Source organism: Passer domesticus, chromosome 19, assembly GCF_036417665.1.
Source record: "Passer domesticus isolate bPasDom1 chromosome 19, bPasDom1.hap1, whole genome shotgun sequence".
Taxonomy (NCBI): Eukaryota; Metazoa; Chordata; class Aves; order Passeriformes; family Passeridae; genus Passer; species Passer domesticus.
In genome coordinates this window covers 11,721,493-11,744,469 of record NC_087492.1, presented here as the reverse complement: position 1 = coordinate 11,744,469, position 22,977 = coordinate 11,721,493, and the positions used below count along the sequence as shown (strand labels likewise).

At 49.3% G+C, this 22,977-nt stretch overlaps 1 protein-coding gene across 1 annotated transcript in view; it reads right to left on the bottom strand.

Annotated features, from left to right (window-relative positions):
• GALNT17 (polypeptide N-acetylgalactosaminyltransferase 17) overlaps positions 1-22,977 on the bottom strand; it is a 212,985-nt gene that overhangs the window by 145,144 nt on the left and 44,864 nt on the right. Inside the window, exon 2 of the mRNA XM_064394841.1 lies at positions 11,849-12,032. Within this exon, the coding sequence (XP_064250911.1) occupies positions 11,849-12,032 (184 nt within the window). The remainder of the gene's footprint in view (positions 1-11,848; positions 12,033-22,977) is intronic.

The window sequence follows — 22,977 nt, the reverse complement described above, 5'->3', positions numbered from 1 at the left end:
TCTGCCATCCCAACACCCTGGAGCTGGCACCAGGGAGAGCTCTGCCATCGCAAAATCCCAGAGCTGGCACCAGGGAGAGCTCTGCCTTCCCAAAATCCCAGAGCTTGCACCATCCCAGCCCAGCCCAGGCTGCTCACCAGGGCACACTGACACACTGGTGAGACACTTGTACTGCTGTGGGTGGAAAAGAATAAAAACGAGTCCCAAGCACTATTAAAGGGATCAAAACCAGCAGATGGGGCTGATTTAGATCTGCTTTTCTCCTCAGATTCCAGTGTCAGGTACCAGTTAATGAATGCAATGAACTGTCCATAAATACTGGTGCCCCTTCATGTAGGGAACATTGAGGATGGAGAATTAAGAAACCAAAGACCACACACAAGCCTTCATTCCAAAGTGCCACAAGTGTCCCATTATTCCACACAGGAAGCTCCACAGCAGCCCTGCTATTCTGTGGAGAGATTTGCTCCTGTGTGGCTTTTCTGCTGTCACAGGTGACATCATCCACCTCTGCCAAAGAAAATACCCAACAGACAGAACTGGGGGACAAAGGTGACTAGCTCAGAGCCCCAGCACACAAAGGCACCCAGTTTAACCCAGTGCAAAACTGCAACATCATGAAATACCTCACAGCAGGCAGGGAGCGATCCAACCCAACACAGCCAGTCAAACAAAAGCTGAATTACCACAAGGTTAAAAAATCCACCACAAATAAAAATGTTCCAACTTTTCCCTGTCCCCTCATAAAACCCCAAAAGAAAACACAACCAGTTTCTAGGGACAAGCTGGAGATGCCCCTCAAATGGGGTTTCACATCCTTTTTGTTGTGCCTGCCTTCTTCTGCAGAGATCCAAAGGACAGCAGCCACAGCTCCCTGCCACAGGCACTTCAGGAACCTCCCAGTGCTACTCCAGCCCAGAGACCAGGATTTGGGGCTGGAGATTTGTTTGCTGCCACCCCAGAGATGCTGACAGGAACATCTAAAGCCTGACACAGTGACACAGCTCCTCTGTCACCCTGCCAGCAGCCCAGCCCCCAAAGGATCCAGGTGTGGCAGGGAGTGCACCCTGCCTGCCTGTGTGTGTATGGAGGAGCACTGGCCATGGATGTGGCACCTGGGGACATGCTGGTGGCCTTGGCATGCTGGCCTGGGCTCGATGGTCCTGGACAGCTTCTCCAACCTAAATAATTCCATAACACATTTGACAAAACACAGCAAACTCATATCAAAATGTGTACAGAGATACAAAATGAACTTTAAAAGCTTAAACGTGATTTTGGATGAGCTGAACTCCACACCTTCCCAAGACATCCTTGTCACCTACACACACCAGAGGTTTGCATGCACACCTGAGAAGTGGGGAACTCTTCTCTCTCATCCTCACCTTACCAAGGCCATTGGACTTTCACTTGCTTTTCACCAGCCCTAACACCAAAACTCCCCCCACGTGCACAGCCAAACACATCCAGACACACCCAAGGCTTGGCTTTGCTGTCTGCAGCTTCTCAGGTTCCCTCTGGCCACAGAAAACCTCCAGAACTCAGCAGCTGAAGGCCTGGGAGGTAAATCCTGATGCATCCATGGGGCCCTGAAGGGACTGAATGATTTCCCCATGCCTGGGCTGCAAAGCACCGTGGCTGAAGGACAGAATGTTGTAAAATCCCACTGCAAAGTTCTGCTGTGCCAGCACAGGCAGGTTCAAGCTCCCTGGTGCCTTAATACATGGGCACTGCTCCCCAGCTCTTCCCTACACATCTCTGCTGCTTCCTGCCTGAAAACCTTAATGGCAGAGGAAAAACCTGCTGGGTTTGTCCTTCTGGTGACAAACAGCTCCACAAATGAAGCCCACTGGTACCAAACAAGCTTCATTTGTGCTGTCCTCTAAAATAAAGCTTCACCAGGAAATGAATTGATCTCCATTTGTCCTTTGTAAAGACTATGAGCAGGCTTTAAAGAAAGCAAATGCTCAGCCTGCTATTCATCCTGCCACTTCCTCATCATGCTCCATTCATTAATTGCTTATTCTACTTTGGATTTTGCTGATTCAGTGCACATGTCTGCTTGCAAAAGGGACTGTCAACATTAAATCTATTGTGTCTATCCTATGATGTACATTTTTTGTGACCCAAGCATCTTAATACACCTAATGCTGTCTGGTACAGTTCACTGTTTACAGATCCAGGTTCTCAAACTATTTCTGACCACAAAGCCCTGAAACTTCCTCACATTTCCCCAGGAATCTCAATTTTAAATCACCTACTTTATTCCCAGTAATTCTTCTTCAGAAATGTTCAGCTCCATTTTAGAATTAGGGTCTCAAAAATAGGCATTACAATTTAGGGACATACAGACATTTCTAAAGGCACATTACTTGGCAAGTCCTAAGAAGAAATCATCTGCAAAGTTGTAAAAACAGAATGTAGAGAATGGGATTTGCTCTGGTGAGAGGCTCTTGTAATAAAGTTATTAGGCTCAGACAGATCTAAGGGAGATAAAAGCCAGAGCAATTCTGAGTGTCACATCCACTTACCCAGCTCTGCCCATGGCCAGCTCTTTCACACACACACACAATAAGTCATTGAGACCTCCTTGCTCTTGGATTTTCCTGCTGGAAAACTGCACAAATGGCTGCAAGACCAAGGCTGTCAAAGCAGCAGAGCTTGACTGCCCCTCTGCCTGATCTGGCTGGGCATGTGCTGGTTTGGAACAGAAAAGCTCTGGGCAGTCCAGGGGAGCAGGCTGGTGGCACAAACAAACACACAAGCCCTGATTTCCTTGGAAGCCAACTGGAGAGAAGTGTATCCAAAGCTTAAATTGCTTCATTTATTCTCATAAGCACAGTTTAGGCAGAAGTATTTATGATAACACAGGTATTTTTCAGCAGAGGAGTTCCGAGGAGCACAAAAGCAAGTTGTTAAATTACACTAATCCCATTCTCTGCCAAAGTGATCATTTAATACTTCTGTTTACATTAGGAACTGTTTTATAGCACACTCCTGCCACAGAAGTCTTCCCTGAAGCCCCATGTTCCCAACTTACAACAACAGGTAATAACTTTGCAGTCAGGAAGGGAAAATTGACAATTAGTGGAATGTATGGCATAAAGAACCCCAAGGTCCTGTGCTATAAATCCATGGTCACAGTGTTTGCAGGTGACACTGAGCAGCACAATGGAAATAAGAGACTCTTTAACAGACTAAACAACTCCAGTTGCTTTCCCCAAAGCACTTTCTTCCCAACTGGGTTTAAAGAAGATATTGGGACTTCAAGAACCAAAGGCTTCTGACACAGTCCTGACCCCACATAAGCTGCCAATGTGTGCTCCAGTGACCTCTGCTTCAAAAGGAAAAGAAAGAAAAAGTTGTCCTGTGTCCCCATCTAAATCCATGCAGCACAAATCCCTAACCTTTTCCACAGGGAGTCTGACAGCTCCAGTTCTGGGGGAAGCCAGCCCCAGCTGCCTGTGTGTCCAAGGAACCAGGGTCACAGGAATGGGCTTAAATAATAACCAACAAATGGAAAGCACAGCTGGAAAAGCCTGCTTTTAGAGCCTTTACTTGCCCAGTTTTCAAGAAAAAGCATTTCTGGAAGTTAGCAGCAGCATGTCCAAACACACTGAGGAATAAAGATCAATACTGGTATTTATTCAACAGCCTGCTGGTTTGTATTAGTGCTGGGAAAGCAATGGAGCAGCAAAGAGGCTTTTTCCTCTCTGCAAATCATCCCAAAGGCAGCAGAAGTTGCAGCCCCAGCCCTGGAGGGCAGGAGGGGCACAGGGCACCAGCAGCCCCTGCACACACAGAGCAGCAGCAGCTCCTCCAAGCCCAGGGCCCTGAGGATGCAGGAGAAATAAAAACCTGACTTTGTATGGAGCTGGGTTTGGTTCAGAGCAGGGAGGGGACAGCAGGGGCACAGCCTTGAGTGACACCAGCAGGACCTTGCTGGGCTGCAGCTCCTCCTGAGGGGCAGCTCTGATCTCTGCTCTGTGGGACAGGGACAGGGGCAGCTGGAGCTGGGCCAGGGCAGGTCAGGCTGGATTTCAGGGAAAGGTTCTTCCCCCAGAGGGTGCTGGGCACTGCCCAGGCTGCCCAGGGAATGGGCACAGCCCCGAGGCTGCCAGAGCTCCAGGAGCTCCAGGGATGGCCAGGCTGGGATTGTTGGGGTGTCTGTGCAGGGCCAGGGGCTGGACTGGATGATCCCTGGGGGTCCCTTCCAGCTCAGGACATTCCAGGACATCTCTTCTCACTCCAGAACAGACTGAGAGCTGACAGCAGTCCCTGCATAAAACAACTCCCAACATCCTCCCCAGCCCCTCCTGCAGGGACACAGGATCCTGGATGGGGGCAGAGTGACACAACTCCTGCCCAGGCTCCCCCATGGAAAGGTCCCAGCCCTGAGGCTGCCCGAGCTCCAGGAGTGTTTGGACCCTTCTCTCAGGGATGCCCAGGCTGGGATTGTTGGGGTGTCTGTGCAGGGACTGGCTTGGACTGGGTGATTTTTCTCCTCACTTCAAGACAGACCCTGAGGGGCTGGAGCGTGTCCAGGGCAGGGAATGGAGCTGGGAAGGGGCTGGAGCCCCAGGAGAGGATAAGGGAGCTGGGAAGGGGCTCAGCCTGGAGAAAAGGAGGCTCAGGGGGCCCCTGTGGCTCTGCACAGCTCCTGACAGGAGGGGACAGCCAGGGGGGTCGGGCTGTGCTCCCAGGGAACAGGGACAGGAGGAGAGGGAACGGCCTCAGGCTGGGCCAGGGGAGGCTCAGGGTGGACATCAGCAGGAATTTCCCCATGGAAAGGGTGCTCAGGCACTGGAAGGGGCTGTCCAAGGAGGTTTGGAGGTACCCAAGGAAGGGCTGGATGTGGCACTCAGAGCTCTGGGGACAAGGTGGGGCTGGGGCACAGCTTGGACTGGATGGCCTTGGGGGGATTTTCCAACCTCAGTGATTCTCATTCTCCTGAGCTGGGTCCCTTCCAGCTCAGGAGGTTTCCATTATTTTTTGCAGCCTGGCAGGTTAAAACTGCCTGGAGCCACACAGAGATGGGACAGATTGGTCAGGACAGAACAACACATGGACAGAAAATATCCAACAATCCATCCCCGAGCTGCAAATCTGCTCTGGCTTTCGTGAGCCCTGTTTTGAAGCACAGCTCCTGCATGCCAGAGCTGTGACACTGATACTCACTGCTTGATTTCTCTACTTGCTCTCCCAGAAAATTTTCAGGTGGCACCTTTCCAAGTACTGGAAAATACAACTTTTCCTTTTTTTATGACTGAAGCTATAAAAAGCCAAGGGCAGGAGTGTTTTTCATACAATGCTGGATCAAACCCACAACCATCTATCAGGAGAGAAGGTGCACAACCAGTCCTGGCTTTTTCCTAGAGCTGTAAGGATCTTTTAATACACTCCCACATGCAATTCAAAGGGAATTTCACATCTGAAAAAGTAATTTTTTTTGTTCTTCCGCTGTCTTGATTCCTCTCTAGTTTTCCCTTCAGTTATTTGACAAAGAAAAAGCCCTACATCCTGTCCTGACTGTTGTTTGGATGTAGGACTGAAACCCATTAAAGCACTCTGCAGAACTGTGGTAGCACATTGTGCATGCAAGAGAGAAGGAGCTCTTCTGACCTCCTTTGTTTGCAATAAGCAGCAATCACAACAAATAAACAGGCATGAAACTCTATTTCCCAGCAAATATCACTCTCATAATTCAAGTAGTTTGTTTTGTCTTCTTAAATGTTGTCCTTCTCTGCAGAGTCACTTCATCAAGCCTGGCTGAACAGCCCAGGGCAGGACACGAGTGACTGGCACATCAGCACAAATGTGTGCTCAGGAATGGCCCAGATCCTTGAGAAGCCATCACTGAGCTCTCCCACTGGCTGCAGTAATATTTGCATATCTCAGACACTTCTACCACAGCCAGCACGGTCCTGTGGGCAGGGGGAAAGGCAGAAAGCATTTTGTTTTATGAAAGGGGAGGAAATGAAATGAGATGTATGGAGCTGTGACAGGGGCATGTCCTGCCCAAGCTGTGGCAGGTGTTGAGAAAACAGCTCATTTCAGTGCTTTGGTCCCAGAGAAATCTGAGACAAGGGCACCTGCAAAGCCAGGGAGTTCAGTCACTCCCAAAGTGGAAGAGGTTTCTGTATTTTCACAGGAAAATAAGTGTGATGGCACATGGAACCTTCCCATCAGAGCCAAGCACAGGGCACAGGCTGAGCCCCCTGGCACAAACCATGGCCAGAGTGGGTCTGCAGGAACATTTGGGATCCAGCACAAGAAATGGGAAGGCAGGAGTGGTCTCATGGGTAGGAGACTCAATTACAGCTTTCAGGTGCATCCTCCTGGGCAGTCCTGACATGTCTCAATCACACCCACATCCACCACTTTCCAAATATGCAGTCTGTTGTGATTAAAAAGCCAAAATGGAATTCTTGGGCCCTGCAACATCCTGTAAGTCTGAGGGAGGCTCTTTAGGGGTGGGGAGAGACCCCAAGTGGAACAGGGCCTCCCTCCACCCCACAAAGTGCTCTGGCACCCAGCAGGTACATACTGAGGGCCCACAGAGGCCACACAAAACCACTTGAAATAAAAATTGATCAGAGGCTGGTTTCATTTCTTTAAGTTAAGCTGTCAAACAACAATCCAAAGTCTACCCAGAAGGCAAAACTCTCTGTCTTCTGCACTGTATCCCAAAGAAAGGCTCAGCTTGCTGCTGCATGAGGTCCCTGGTAATAAAGCAGCTAAAGGCAGCTGGTGCTGAAATCCCACGGCAGAGCTCCGGAAATAAACGAGTGATTCAGGCACTGAGAGCAGCAGGGGGATGGCTCTGACTCAGCCCAAGCACCACGGGAACAGTTACAGCAGGCAGGGATGTGCAACTGTTCCCTCTTCAGCAGCAGGTGATGGGGGGCTCTGCCCAGGGCACCTCTCCACAGGTCCCAGGGCAAACACAGACCAGGTGCTGGGAGAACACAGCAGCAAATCAGGCTCCCAACACCTCCAAACCTTTTCCATCAGAGAATCCCAGAAGGGTTTGGGTTGGAAGAGACCTTAAAGCCCATCCAGTGCCATCCCTGCCATGGCAGGGACCCCTTCCACTCTCCCAGGCTGCTCCAAGCCCTGTCCAGCCTGGCCTTGGGCACGGCCAGGGATCCAGGGGTAGCCACAACCTGCCTGGGTAACCTGTTCCTGCATCTCGCCACCCTCACAGGCAGGAATTCCTTCCCAATATTCTAACCCTACCCTCTGGCATTTTTAAGCCATTCCCCCCATCCTATACTACATCCCCTTGTCCAAAGTCCCTTTCCATGCACCTCCTGAGCCATGTGCAGGACCCCAAGGCAGGCAGGAGAAGGGGTTGTGTCTCCAGGCTGGGAAGCCCTCAAAACATGTGAAAAATCAAACTCTGGGAGTTGCTTATCTCTTACACCATCCTTGCTCTTCACTTTAATACCTCGAGGCTCCCCTCCCGAGAACAGCTGTTGAGAGATTTGCAGCAGCAGGAATGTGTCATCTGCACCCAATGATCCAATAGTCCTAACAATTGTGGGTATTATTTCTCTTAAATCTACCCCTTAATCCTATAATGCCATAAAATACCACTGAATCAGAGCTTAGCAGGATTCCAGAAAAGAACAGACTTTTAAAGAGATAATGAGAACTCCACATTTATGTTGGATAGGATTGAAAGGAGAGAATGGGGGAGGCAGAATGTACCAGATGGGCAGATTATTTCATAGTTTCCCATAATATGATTTCTTCAACCTGAAGCATCTGGTAATTCCACTATCAGAGATTAGATACTGGATAAGATGGACAGGCAGGCTGATCTAACAAAGCAATTTTATTTCCTGGCTACACATAGGAGAGGTTCCCATTAAATCCTGTATCACAGGATAAAACAGAGGTGCATAAAAATGTTGTATCCAAGCAGGGAATGTTTGCAAGTCCTGGCATCCCATGTAAATATGCTTCACTTTCAATATAGAAAACAACACATCTCCCAAACCCCCATCCTCCCCAGGCAGGCAGCGAGTGCTGGGAATGGATAAACAATAAAACTCACACAGCAGCCTTCTCCTTCAGAGGCTTTTGCAGAAAATTGAGAAAATCTCTCCAGCTCATTTTTGTGAAGATTTGTGAAGAAGTCCTGCAGGCTGCAGGCAGCACCTTGGGTACTTCCAATCTGGAAGCTGAGATTGTTTTCCAGAACATGCAGGAATCTCATCCTAAAGCCAAAAACCCCAATCAAGCGTGATAGGCATGTGTTCCCAGTGCCCTTCTCATTGTGGCACTGCTTGGCAGCAAGTTCTGGAATAACTCACCCCAAAACACCACTCCTGCCTATTTTAGCCCAAGGAAGAGCTTTCCCAGCCATCCCAGCAGGAATCTGATACCTGGTTCACTGGAAATCTCGTGCACAGCCAGCACAGCCTTTCCTGCTCAGCACAGGGCTGGGATCAGGGTAAGGTCCAGGAGTGGCAGGCACAGCTCCTGCTTGGAACCAGCTCCACACAGGTCAGCCCAGACCTCTGGCACCACTGGGAGTGAGCCCAGGACAACCCCAATCCCTCAGTGGGGAACAGCAGGGAAGAGTTTCCACCCCCCAGCCCAGGTGAGCAGCCCCAGCAGCAATGGGGAAAGGGGAAAGCAGAAAGGAGGAACAGGGAAGGGGAAAGAGGAGAGGGGAAAAGGGAACAGGGGAGGGGAAAGAGGAGAGGGGAAAAGGGAATGGGGAAGGGGAAAGAGGAGAGGGGAAAAGGGAACGGGGAAGGGGAAAGAGGATGAGGGAAGGGGAAGTAAACACAGGAAAGGGGAAAGAAGAAAGTGGGGACGGGGAAGGGAAGGGGAAGAAGGAGAAAAGAGAAGGGATAAGGGAAGGGGAATAGGAAAGGGGAGAGTGGAAAAAGGAAAAGGGAAGGGGGAAAGGGAAGGGATAAGGGAAGGGGAAAGAGAAAGAAGAAAAGGAAAGGGGAAGGAAATCATTCAACTAAAGCAAAGATGATAATCCAGACTACCAGAAAGTGACACCACAATTTCCCAAATCAGGGCAAACAAGGTATTCTGCCACAGCTCCTGGTGCTGGGAAAGATCTCACCTTCTCCTGAACATCATCCTCACACCTCTGGGACCATTTTCCCAGGGAAACTCCCTCCTTCCTCTGCCTCTGGGCAGGACTTAGAGGCCCTGAGCTGTGAGCTGGACTGGTTCCTCCTCACCAACAGCTCCTGAAATCCCTTGGAGCAGGGATATCTGAGTCCCTGAACCCTCAGTGGTGCTGACCACGAGGTGCAAGGAGCCTGGAGACACAAATATACACAAAATGTGCCAAACGTCCCCATAACCCTCCTTGCTCCACTTCCCTTTGGCCGCAGGCACAAGAAAGGAGCAGGAAAAGGCCTCAGAGCTCTGATGCAGTTTTGCTCAGCACTTAGGGCAGTGCACTTCACCACATGAATCTTTCCTTAAAAACAGGGAAAACTGAGAGGAAAGGCGGGGGAGTGCCAGCCTGTGCCAGGACCAGTGCCAGTCCATTGGCATTCCAGACACTCTGCAGCCTTTAGCTGAACCACACAGTTTCACCATTATATTTAAAACTACTACATGCTTTGTAATGCTTATCAGCTGGAGGGTTTTCAACCGTTTTTTCACCACTAATGCTGCAATTTCAAAGCCATTTAGGCTAATTTCCCTTGACTTGAATCTATTTTAATCAGAGACCAGGATACTTGACTTAAATGGTTTGTGTTCAACCCTTCATAAAATCAGCCATAAAACTTTATGCACTAAATAGCGAGGGAACCTTGAAGCCAGAGGTAGGAAGAGGTGAAACTTTCTAAATTCTCAGCAAACTCCAGCCTATTACACACAGACCAACTGTTCTCTTACAATATCAAGCCAATTTATCCCCAAAACAAAAAGAAAACCAATAAACAGAATGCACTCCTGAAGTTCTTACACAGATAAAAAGCACTAAGTTGTTCAGCTGCACTCAGTACCCACAAATTCCCTCCCAGGTCTCAGCCCAGCTCCAAACTGAAGCATTTTTAATGCTGTGCCCTGTCCTCTCCCCCACTCTCCCATGGAATGATGGATAGTGGAACTGAGGAAAAATACAACGCAAGCCTGAAAATGTCAGAATTAATCCTTTTCTTCCCCCCAAATCTGAAGAGAAACATTACTTCTCAAATTAATTCTCGCCAAGTAACGCTGGCTCTGCTGGAAGTCAGAGCTGGGGATGAGAAATGGAAATCAGCAGCTCAGCCTCAGGTAAGTGCTGGAGAAGGTCTCGCTCCAAGGATCCAGCATTGTGCTGGGATTTGCATATCTCAGAGGCAAAGGTGCAATTTGTACCTGCAATTCAGCCTGGCAGAGGAGCTGCAGCAGCACAATGCAGCCTGGGCCTCCATTCCTTTGGAAACTCATCCAGGGATTTCTGTTGTCAGTGGTTGACAGCCCTGGATGCTCCAAGGGGCTGCGTGGAATTCAGGCGGCACCCAGAGAGGTGAAAGAACAAGAGCTGCCCCTGCTCCCCCAGCCTGGAGCTCTGGGGACAGAGGGAACAGGAGCTGCCCCTGCTCCCCCAGCCTGGACAGCCTGGAGCTCTGGGGACAGAGGGAACAGGAGCTGCCCCTGCTCCCCCAGCATGGACAATCTGCCACCACCTGACACATGGAGCTGCATCCCTGGCTGCACGGTTTTCAATGCTCTGCAGATGCCAGGCAACATCTCTGTCACTGCCCCAATGACACAGGCATTGGACACGGATCTTTCACAATCTGAACCTCTCTCAGCTCATTTTTTTATCAGGGATTTCACTCCAGGCCTGGACAAACTGACACTTTTCTATTTTGAGGAACACTCTGGCAGCCATATCTAAAATTAACCTTCACAAAGATAAACTTGCAGAGTGTCTTTCCTCATCCTCTTAACAAAATGATGTGTCACCTCTTCTAAAGCCTGTTCTCCTGCGCTGCTTGGCAGGTAAACATCACCAGCACCTTAAAAGCTCAATCAAAAAAGGAGAGGAAGGATATTGCCACTGTAGAAACTCCCGTTAAAGGCCCAGATCTCCAGTGGGAAATCCCAGAGTGGATTCCTGTGCTGGGAGGAGCCTGATGGCAGCCCAAGGGCCCTGGAGGTCCTGCAGGGATGTGAAGGAGCTGTCAAGGAGGGAGGAAGAATTTCTGCACACTTTTACAGGATATTAAACACCAAAAGCTCAGTGAAAGCAGAGCTGAGCTTCTGATGGCATCACTTCCACCCAGAGTCATGGACTGCTTCAGGAAAACAGAGACAGGCTGGGAAGAAATTCACTTTTTTTCCCCTGATAAATCATCTTGGTGAACTCTCTCACTCTCTCCAACTACCTGGAACCAAGGTGGGGCCAGGTGAGGATCAGTTTCTTCTCCCAGGTACCAGCTGACAAGACAAGCAGAAACAGCCTCAAGTTGTGCCAGGGGAGGTTTAAGTTGGATGTTAGGAATTATTTCCTGACAAAAAGGGTGGTCAGGCCCTGGCACAGCTGCCGAGGGCAGTGCATCCCCATCCTGTAGAGGTTTAACAGCTCTGTTGATGTGGCACTTGAGGACACAGGTGAGTGGTGGCCTTGGCAGTGCTGGGGAATGGTTGGAGTCAAAAACCCCTTTGAGGCTTTTCCAACACCGGTGGTTCTGTGACTCCATGAGCTCATTCCAGCCCAGCCACCCTTGTTTCTCATCACTGAGCAGGGCCCTGTGAACAATGAGGGAAGAGCCAGCAGCACCAAACCTGACTGGGAAAGCAGCAGCACTCCTGGCTCTGGGGTGACTCCTGGACACAAACATTCCCTCCTGAAGCCCCTGGCACTTACTTGGTGGGGCGATAATCCGGGATGGAACGATCCAGGGAAATCTTCTCACTGAGGTAGGAGTTGTAGCCATACTTCTCGTGGGGTCCCTTGGCTTTCTCCTCCTCCTCGGGGGACAGGGTGGCTGGGAGGCCACCCTTGCCACGGCCACCATAGCCCTCAATGAGACCAAGGGACTTGGAGAGACCTGGGGGAAAACAAAAACAACATCTCTAGTAAAACGTATCATTGGTAAAAACCCATCATTGCTAAAAACCCATCACCGGTAAAAACCCATACCTGGTAAAAACCATCTCTGGTAAAACCCATCATTGCTAAAAACCCATCCCTGGTAAAACCCATCACTGGTAAAACCTATCTCTGGTAAAACCCATCTTTGGTAAAACTGATAATTGGTAAAACAACTCATCATTGGTAAAACCCATTTTTGGTAAAAACCCATCCCTGGTAAAACCCATCGCTGTTATTTCCAACTCCCAAGGAAAGAAAATACTCTAAAAATCCTGGTTGTTTTGGCTTCCTGGCTGTTTGGGTTGGTTTTCTGCAGACATTTCATGTCCTCCTTCTTGGGCCCAATGCTGGAATAAAAATGACTCAGGTCTTGCAGTTCCTCACGGCTCAGGCACTCTGCTCCTGCCAGCCCTGCCCCTGGCGTGCAGCTGATAACCTGTCCCAGGATCTGTGCATTTATTGAGTTGGTGGGGAGGTTATTCAGGCCTCCTTCCCACTCTCGGAGAGGTAATTACATGGAAGGTTAGATGTCCCCAGGAGAAGGATAGGTTGAACACAGAGCAGGAATAAAACAGGCTTGGTTAAGTGCCAGCTGAATGAATTTTTGCTCAGTGTGAACAGTGAACAGCATACAAATGGTAGGGATTTAAAAACAATTTCCCCTCAAACCTTTCTTATCTTTTAAAGTACAGTGTTCCCAGACCCTTATCAAGGGGAATTATTTATTTATATCTGCATAGCTGAAGGAAATAGGCAAAGTTCAAAATGAGCTGCACATAAAGAGCTCCATGGATGATTTGGTGGTGGCAGTGAGAAGCCAAGTCCATGCTCATGTTATTATTATTTATTAGACAGAACACCTGGAATTTAAATATTTTTCATTAGCAGAGATTCACTCCTTTTGTCAGAAACACAAAAATAATAATGATGGATTTTGGTTTGCTTTTGTGTCTGTTTGGTTTTTTAATACTGAAAGACACAAGGGTATATTCCCATTGTTTCAATGGCAGAGCCCTGACTGAAAACAGGACAGATTTTGTCACCTCTGAAGCTTTTGAAGGGACAATAACCTTGAGGCTGATCCAGCTCCCAAACCTACCACTGACTTCCATTGTCCTGGACAAAACGTTCCTGCCTGCCCACAGATTTAAGTATTTTTTTCCTTGAAAAGTAGCATTGAGAGACAGGAAAAAATGAGCTGTGAGTGTAAATCACAGTTGGAAGAACAGTTTGAAGAATTACGATTATTACTACTGTTATTATCATCATCATCATCATTGTTGTTGTTATTATTAGTAGTAGTATTCCTTCTGACAAGGAAGTCCTCAACATCCTTCCCTGCTCTGTGAGAGTCCCTCTGACCACACTGGGCTTGATTAGATTTTATCTGAGGACAATAACAACAAATCAGCTGCCAGGAGCCCCAGGCTGTGATCACACATCCAGGCTGCCTTTCCCAGCTCCAGGCTGAGCAGGAGCCAGGGGATGACTCAGGAAGGCTGGCATGGGTGGCACTCTGTGGCCTGCAGAAGCTCAGCAGATCACTCCATGAACTTCCCAGCCCCAAGAGGTTCCATTCCAGGAACCCTCAGCATCTCCCAGTTTGCTTTTAAAGCTTAATTTTGCTTTTCTTGCTTCCTTTGAACACATTTCTCCCTGCCCCAGTGCTTTTGCTTTCTGTGCTTTGAAGCCACACTTTTGTGAGGAGGGACGTGTGGATTTTCTGATTTCATCCCACTCAGTGGGATGTGGGAACCATGGACATCCCAGCACCTGGCTCGGCTAGAAGCAGGCTGTAAAATCACAAGCTCAGGTTCTTACCAGCAGCTAATAACAGATCATTAACTCAGACACCAAGGCAGTGCTTGTCCCAGAGCTTCACACTTGAAGCCAGCAGGGAAGGATGATACCCCAAGGCCAATCCATCCCCCACAAGATCCCAGCCAGTCTCCAGAGTTTCTTACCCTGGCTAAGGTGAGGGATTTGTGCTCCCAAGCACAGCAGCTCACTGAAGGACCTGGAATTCGAGGTGAGGACCCTCCCACAGTGCTCAGAACGCCAGATCCCAGCACTCATTTGTCTCTGCTCACTCACTTCATTTCTGCACATTCTGTCTTTACATTACTTTAAGTTGGTAAATGCTGATAAACCAACATCATCTAACCAAAGAAATCAATCAAATGGATCCACTTGTGTTGGGCAGGGCACACCATGAGCCCTCCATGCTGCCTTGCAGGAGAGCACCTGCAAGGAGAGTCCTGGAGATGAACACTGCCAGGTGGGGTGGGCAGGCAGGATCCCCTGTCTGTCCCTGGGCTGGTTCAATATTTCCTCTCCAGCCCAGGCTGTTGGGAGGGCTCAGGAATGTCACTCTGGTGTGTGGCACTCCAAGCAAGAGTGAAGAACATTTGTCAAGGAAGACAATTCATGTCCAAACAGAAGAGGAAAGAATTTGTTTCCAGCCGGCTGGAAAGGTGCCGCAGGAGGGGCAGAACTGAACACAAATGGTGACAGCACATCCTCATCCAGTCAATCCATTCACTGGTTTTTATTCACCACATTTTTGGGCACCTTTCTGTGAACTTGGGGTACCTTTGCTGTGACTTCAGGAGTTGACCTGAGCCCACCCATGTGGCTGCTCAGGATATTCTGGGATTCCATGAGACCTGATTTGAATTGGCCTGAAAGGGCCAGAAGTGACACACACAGACAGCATGAGCAAAAAAGGGAAGGAGCATGGTGCCACCAGCTCATTTCCCCAAAAAAAGGTTGAAAGCAAAGAGTCAGGACTGTTCTCAAGTCACAGAACAAATCCTTTATCATTCTGGGCAGGCTCAAAGCAGAAGTGCTGAACCTCTGCCAGAAAGTCTCTCCTGATGCCTGCTCCAGCCTACCTGTAGTGATAAACAGCACTAATCCCCACAAAAATCTTGATCTTTGGAGTGGATTCAGCCCCTAGGGAATTCTGCAAGCTCAGGAGATGGGCTGCATGGAGATGAGGTGTTGGTGCAGATCAGAGCTCTGAGCAGCCACAAGCTTCACTCATCCCAAAGCCACGCTCACCCAAAGCTAAAACAGGATTTTTTTTTTTCCAGAATCTCCAAAAAACTGTGAATTTTGGAGCAAATGGAATATATTGCTATTGTACTACAGGAATAGAAGGAAAAAGAAAAAGCAAGATGCCACGTGGAGCTGCCAAGATCTGAGCCCCTCCTGCTGGAACAGCCAGACAGGGGATCCCTGGGGACTGGCAGGAGTTGGTTTTCTTCAAGATGATATAAAAATTTAATCTCTACAGCAAAATTATTCCTAGACTGAGCACAGTTAGAGTAAATATATTAGTCTCTTCTTAAGCTGAGTGTATTTCAGAAGGAGGCAGGAGTTTTCTATGACAGAGAAAACCTTTAGTGAAATACAATCTAATGTGATTTGCAGCCCTCATTTCCAAAGGCTCCCCGGGAGCTGGAGGGGGGGAAAAGCTTTTTGCTCCATGTCAGCCTGGATGAAGGAAAACATTAACCCTCCCATACAACCCTCAGCTGAGGAAATTTGTGATTGGGGGGGGGGCTGGGGAAGAAGGAAGAGCCCAGAAATGAAAAGACATTTTTGAGAAATGGATGCTGAGGGAAAACAACATCAACCTTGCAGTGCCTGAAAGGGTCCCAGGGGGCTGGGGAGGGACTGGGGACAAGGGATGGAGGGACAGAACACAGGGAATGGCTCCCACTGCCAGAGGGCAGGGAGGGATGGGATGTTGGGAAGGAATTGTTCCCTGGGAGGGTGGGCAGGCCCTGGCACAGGGTGCCCAGAGCATCCCTGGATCCCTGGCAGTGCCCAAGGCCAGGCTGGACAGGGCTTGGAGCAGCCTGGGAGAGTTGAAGGCGTCCCTGCCATGGCAGGGGTGGGATGAGGGTGGGATGACATTCAAAGTCCCTTCCAACTTAAACCATTCTCGATTCTAATATAGGAAAGATTTCTGGAAATTTTTTTAGCTGCATCTTTCCATATCTGTATCTCGTGCAGCACGAGGTACAGAACACACACAGCTCAGGGTGGAAGCCACATTCCAGCAGGGAAGAAGAACCTGAAGCTCCACTTCTCCAGAAGGAATAAGTAATACTGAAATGGTATTGGAAAACACGAAATCCATAAAAGAAAATCAGATATCTCTGCAAAGCACAGCTCTTACTCAGTGAAGCACAGTGGATTTTTCAGCCCCAAGAGCTCTCACAGGGATGTTTGTTCCTGGCCTACATCAGCCAGAGAGCTGAAGGCCAACAGGGAATTTCTGACCTGGGGAAAAGCCAAACCGAGGAGGTAAATGGGCAGTGTGGGGTGTGTGACCTGCAGGGGAGCCAGAGAGAGGGGACACCCAGAGGGGCTCTCAGGGCACTGTGTGAGGAACCAGAACTGCTACAAGGGGCAGTGTCCCAGGGAATGCTGGAAATTCTGGGGACTGCTGGAGCCTTCAATGCTGTCCTGCTGATCACTGCAAACACCGACTATTAAAGGGAGGGCTCATTAACAAAAGGGGGATTGATAGAAGAACAGGCACCAGCTTTCCTTTGCAGCCCTGGTGGAACCTGGGACATGGGATTTTCTCTCCTTGCAGCAGTTTTTACACAATTTTAGCCAGATTTGCTCAGACCTGTTGTTATTAGGGTAAATAATTCCCATTCCTCTGGCTGTTGGTTGCACCTGTGGAACCCTGTGCTGCCACAGGGCTGTGGGAACTGTGCAGGGATTACAAACACAACTGTGCAGGGAATACAAGTCAGCTTCCTTTGCTGTCACTACCTCCCCAAAGCATCCTCATACTCCTGCAGGGGAAACTAAAAGTAGCTGTAAAGGGATCAGAAAATGAGAGTTCACTTTCTCCTGGGGAAAAAATAGATCTATAAAGTTTAAAAATGAGCTTAAATACTAGAGCCCAGTGAAAAACCAGTATTCCCCTGGACCCTATACAATTCTATTCACTGTACATGCTACAGTTATTTTTTCTGGGGCTGAACACTTATCAAAAATTTATCCCCCAAATCAAATGCTGCAGCTAAAGGGTCAGTGCTTCCCCTTCCACTGGACAGTCCTTTTCCAGGAGCTGGATTTTAGCTTATCAGGACATCTCCCCCAGTGCAGGAATGCACAGAGCTGCCTGGTGTCCTTCACCATGCAAATGAAGTGTTGGTTTACTGCAGAGATTACCATGAGCATGGTGACTTTCAGAAATGGGGGGTCACAAAAACTCCCACCCTCTGCCTTCACACTGAATGACAAATGGGAACTCAGAAAAAGCAGCAGATGAATGGGCCCAGGCTTGGCAAGCAGGGATTTTAGCAGATACAAACTGAAAATAGAGCATATTTCACCTGTACTCCAACATATTGCATCTCTGAAAAAGCTTCTGCCTATGAAAAATTATGTGAATAATTCTGGCTGAAATGAATTTGTCCAACAGAGCATTAAGATTTCACTTAAACAATTGTGACAGGTAGGGGTGAGGGAATTGAGCACATTTTCTTGCAGCCCAGCCAGGCAAGGACCAAAACCAGGATGGGCACAGCTCATTTTAAAATATATTTAATAATATAACCTTTTTAATGCCAGGCTGGAGGGGCTTGGAGCACCCTGGTCTGGTGGAAGGTGTCCCTGGCCATGGCAGATGGGGATGAGAGGAGCTTTAAGGTCCCTTCCAACACAACCACTCTGGGATTCTCTGATTTAGGCTTAGATTAGATGATGACCTGTAGAAGAGTGTTTACATCATTATGGGAACAGTCAGACAATGTCCAGGTTTCTGCCCACCTTGCATTCCTTGGAAGGGATGGTGAAGGGAGCACAGTCACTGCACAGGTCTGCAGGATCGTTTGAAATGTTTAAACATAAAGCTACATTTACAGGTCCATACACACAGGGATTCAAAAATGAAGTTTTCCTATCAATATAGAAATGGGAACAGAGGGAAATTACTTTCAGAGCCAGAGGGAGGATCAGCACCCAGAGCAAGGACAACGCAGTCATCAGGACAATGTCAAAGCCTGTTTAGCCTCTTACACTACCATGTTCTGCTTCCAAATGATAATTCCCCAATCAAGATTTGCCCCTGGCACAAAACAACAGGAATCCTTCCCTAGGTCAAGGCTGTTTAGTTCTGAGGAATGATTTATTTGGTTCCAACACCTGGGACTGGTGAAAGACCTTGGACATCACTCTGTCCTCCCTGAAAGTCCAAAAATAGTGGCATTTACCACTCTGCTCACATTGATAAAATAACTTGTTGAGGAAGGCAGAACTTGGCAACAGAGCTGGTGCAGAGCAGAAATCCACGGGCTAAAGAAAGCTCTTTGCAGCTCAGCAGGGAGAGCAGGCACTGCTGCCACGGGAGTCTCAGGCACAGAGACCTCGTTCAGACACAGAAGACAAGCCTGAAGGTGATTCCTGTCCTGGGGAAAACCTGGACACATGTGGAGCATTCCTGGCAATTTAACAGTGAGAGGAATGCCCTTCCCTGTGGGTGCAGCCCCCCCTTCCCCAGGAGCTGTTCTGCTGCTGCACTGCCCCTCTCAAAGGGAAAACTCCACTCAAGGAGCCAATGCCTTACAGCTGGCACAGGTTTGTCCCAAAATGACCAGTTACACCCCACTGCCCATCCCTTTTGGTCACAGCCACAGCACCAGCAGCTGCCTGGGAATTCTGGATAACACCCTGGGATCCGGGAGCAGGGAGGGATGAAGGGGATTGGCAGAAAAGAGAAGGAAAAGTTTGTTCCAGCAATCTCACCTGCATGTTATGACACAAATACAGATTTATACCTCTGACTAACATAGGGGACTGTCACATTCTGGAAATACTGGAGAAAAGGGAGGAAAAAAAGGCAAAAAGGAGTAGATCACAGTGATCACAGGAGTGTTACACAGTGTTTAACAAAAAGGAAAATCACAATCAAAACCATCACTAAGATCATTTAGTGAGAGAGCTGACCCAAGTTACATCACTTGAGATGTCAGAGAACTCAGAGAACTGGCTTTAGTAAGCCCTGCCTAAGGGCTGCTTTCAAGGATTCAGTACTCCTGGGATTCAGGCACAAGAATTTCCCCACCAACACACAGCAAGGTATTTGCATGAGCTGGTCAGACAGACCAGAGCAGCCTTCCCAGCAGCTGCTCCCTGGTCTGTTCCAGTGGCACAGATCCCCACAAAGCACCAGCATGCCCAGGCAGCACTGAGAAAGCACAGGAGACGCTCAGAGAGGAGAGGGGACTCTGTGGAGAGCACCCAGCATACTGGTTTAGGTTGGAAGGGACTTTAAAGTTCATCTCATCCCCACTCCTGCCATGGCAGGGACACCTTCCACTATCCCAGGCTGCTCCAAGCCCCATCCAGCCTGGCCTTGGGCACTGCCAGGGATCCAGGGGCAGCCACAGCTGCTCTGTGCCAGGGCCTGCCCAGCACAGCCAGGTACCAGTGAGGAGACCCAAGCAGGCAGAGAACAGATGCCCAGCAGAGCAGAGCAGGTCCCCAGCACAGCGCAGCAGGACAGCAGCTTCACCCAAGGCTCCACAACCAGATCTGCATGGCTGAAACACCCCTTGGTGAGGCACTGCCATCAGCAGCTGGGCTCAGGTTAATTCCAGGACCTTCATCCCCACTACCAGTTCTCTGCTGTTCATGGGGCAGTTTTCTTTATCTCTCCCACAGCCAATCCTCCCTCCAGCAGATCTCTGCTGTCCATGGCCACTGAGTGTCCCTGCAGGGCTGATCAAATTCCAGCATCCCATGGGGAGATGCTGTGCCCAGGGCAGGAGCCAAGCATTCCTACCTGGATCCAATCTGAGCCTGGAACAGCACAGCAGCCTCTGCCCACTGCATTGCCAGAGGAGCAGCTTTCTCCTGCCCTGCATTCCCAGAGGAAGAGCAGGCCCATCTGCAGCAGCCCTGGAGCTGCAGAGGAAAACTCCCCCCTTGTGCAGGATCCCTGCTCCAGCAGAAGCACAGCTGGCACTGCAGGAGGGCTGAGCCCCCATGGGATGGGACTGAGCCACCACCCTGCCCACAGGGGGACAGGGCCTGTTCTGACTCTGGCAGTGTTGGTTTGTTTTTTGTTTGTTTCTTTGCACTATTGCTTTTGTATTTTTAATTTTCCTAGTAAAGAACTGTTATTCCTACTCCCATATATTTTCATGAGAGCCCCTTAATTTCAGAACTATAATAATTCAGTGGGAGGGGATTTACATTTTCCATTTCAGGGGAGGCTCCTGCCTTCCTTAGCAGATACCTGTCTTTTCAAACCCAGACACCTCCTCAGACACCAGACCCCTGCCAGGGGAGCTGCTCCAGCCCAGCCACGAGCCTGGAGTCCCCTGCTGAGGCTGCAGGACCAGAGGGGCTCTGGGCACGTGGCTGCTGCTCTGTGAGTGAGGATGGACGAGCTCTCCTCACCCTGACAGCAGCCTGGGGAAAGAGACACACTGAGAGCTGTGCCCAGCCATCCATCTGCTGGGAGGGAACACACAGTGAGCTAAAGCCTGATGGAGTGTCTGAATTAGCAGCTACCAAGGCCATACAGCACAACCCAGAGCAGGACCTGACGTTACAGGTCTGACACTGTTCCAGTAACTTCAAAGATCGATGTAGGGCCTGTCACTGCTCCAAAGACAGACAAGGTGCCTGCTCCATGCAGCTAATGGGGTATTGATTCTCCACACACCCACGTGCAAGCTCTGCACTTGGTGGACTTTGCTGAAGCCCCCAAAATGTTCCCAAACGCGCCTGGCTCGCTGCCTGTGGGACAGTTTGGGACAGAGGAGCTCCAGGGAGCAAGGCCAAGGGCAAAAGCAACCTTGCATATTTACACTGCTCAGCCAAGGGTCCATTTGGGTGATGAATTAAGCAATTACCTGCAGCTTTATTTTTAGGAGGCAGGCTGCAATTCAAGCAAGGGAGAACTTGTCTTGCTCTCCTCTCTGCACTGCCAGGACATCACTCTGGCAGGACACACTCCTACGTGCCAGGCTGCTCAGGGAGCGTGGCAGGAGCAGCTCTTTGCCCAGGAAAATCACAGATATCCCATTACTGGGAGTCTTCAGGGGCTTTGAGTGGCCATTGGAACAAGATGATCTTCATGTGTCCTTTTCAACCCAAACCATCTTGCTGCTGAGGATGGAAGAGTCTGGAAACGTCTTCAGTAAGGCATTTTAAGGAATTCCCAAACTCTTCCATCCTCAGCAGCAAAACATCAGCCCTCACATTTGTGCTCAGGCAGTGATTTCTGAGGCCAAACTGCAAATTGCTCATCCCCAGGTAGTCACACCCACCACCACTCCAGGCTCAGGCAAACCTTTTGTTGAGCTTTCATTGCTGCTTTTATCCTCCAGAGCAAAATTTCAGTTCTTTGGGTAACACAGTCCATTCCCACCTCCATCACAAGCTGTTTGTTTCCAGGCAGAGCTGCAGCTAGGGCACAGAGATGTCAAACTTCAGTGCCAGCCCAAAAGCACACAGCCAAAGGTGGGAAAACAAGGATTTCTTAAATCCATCTTGTCCCAGAGAAGCTGTGACCGGGCAGCACCTGCAGTGTGATGGGACGACCCCAGGGACAGGAGCAGAACCACGGGAACAAGTATGGAAGCAGGAAAAGAACAGAACCCACAAAAACGCAAGCAAACAGTTTTTGCACCCCATTCAAAGGTTATAAATAATATTCAGCATTTTTATTTTCACAAGGAATCTGTTATTTCCAGACCGTGTCTCTATAGCAAGCTGTTAGTGTTTGTGGTTTCCTCTAGTGCAAGCTCCTGTTTTCCTTCTGAAAACATTTCCTCTCTGTATAGATTGGCCTGTTGGAAAGGGAAAAATTGCTGCCATTTGGCAAGATAAGAAATGAAATACCACAGTGTAAGTGCAGACATCATCAATACAAAAGTGGCTGCTCAGGTTTTGGGCTGAGTTTGTGGCTGTGTGAGAGGTGACACAATTGTGTGAGCCCCATGCACAGGACACCTCCTCACAGAGCCCTGGGGGAGGCACAAACTGCAGATGGTCACCAGAACACCTCCCAGGCTATAAAACCTCACAGAGGCCTCCCTGTTTGCCCCTCCTGAAGTCTGGGGAAGGGAGGAACTCACGGGTGGTGTTTGTGCTCAAGGCCCAAGCAGAGTTCCAGGTCACTGGGATAGGCTGGACACCTGTGGACAAAAAGGGTCCATGGGACTGTACCCTGAGCAGCACCACACTGCACAGGGGCCTTCAGAACACTTCCAGGTTTCTCCAAGGGGACCCTTTGGTCCAAAAGATCCCTCCCTGGGCTACCTCGAATGTCCTCAATCTGTAAAGACTAACAGATTAGAGAAGGGATGACATTGCCCAAAATTGGCTGTCCCAAAAAAAGGAGGTCATTATGATGTGAACATGGCTGCACAGAGAGAAACTCTGGGCTTATAAGTGCATCCTTAGCAAGTATTACAAGCCACATCCCAACTAACTGCATTTTACTGAGCTGTGAACTCACTAATTACTTTTTAAGGTCAAGAAAGTCCATTTGGCAGGGGTTTGCTCAGTGAATTTAACTTCTGTGCTCAAACACTGTCCTCCCTCAGTGCCCAAGCCCATTTACTGCAGGTTTTGGGGTGTGCTCTCCATGCTCTCAGACACACAGGGCACCCCAGAGAGTGCTTGTGCTCTTCAAACTCCTTCCATCTGTTTGTGCTTTGCCAATGGGCCGTAGGGGTGACACAGCCAAAGCCAGAAATAAAGGAGCTAATTTGGTCATCAGAGAGAAATATTCTCCACTGCAATGCCTTTATTCCTGCACACAGCTGCATCCTCCTGACAAACACAGCAGCCATGGATCCAGGGTGCTTTATGTAATGGATGCATTGTTGGAATGAGCACAGGAGCACAACAGA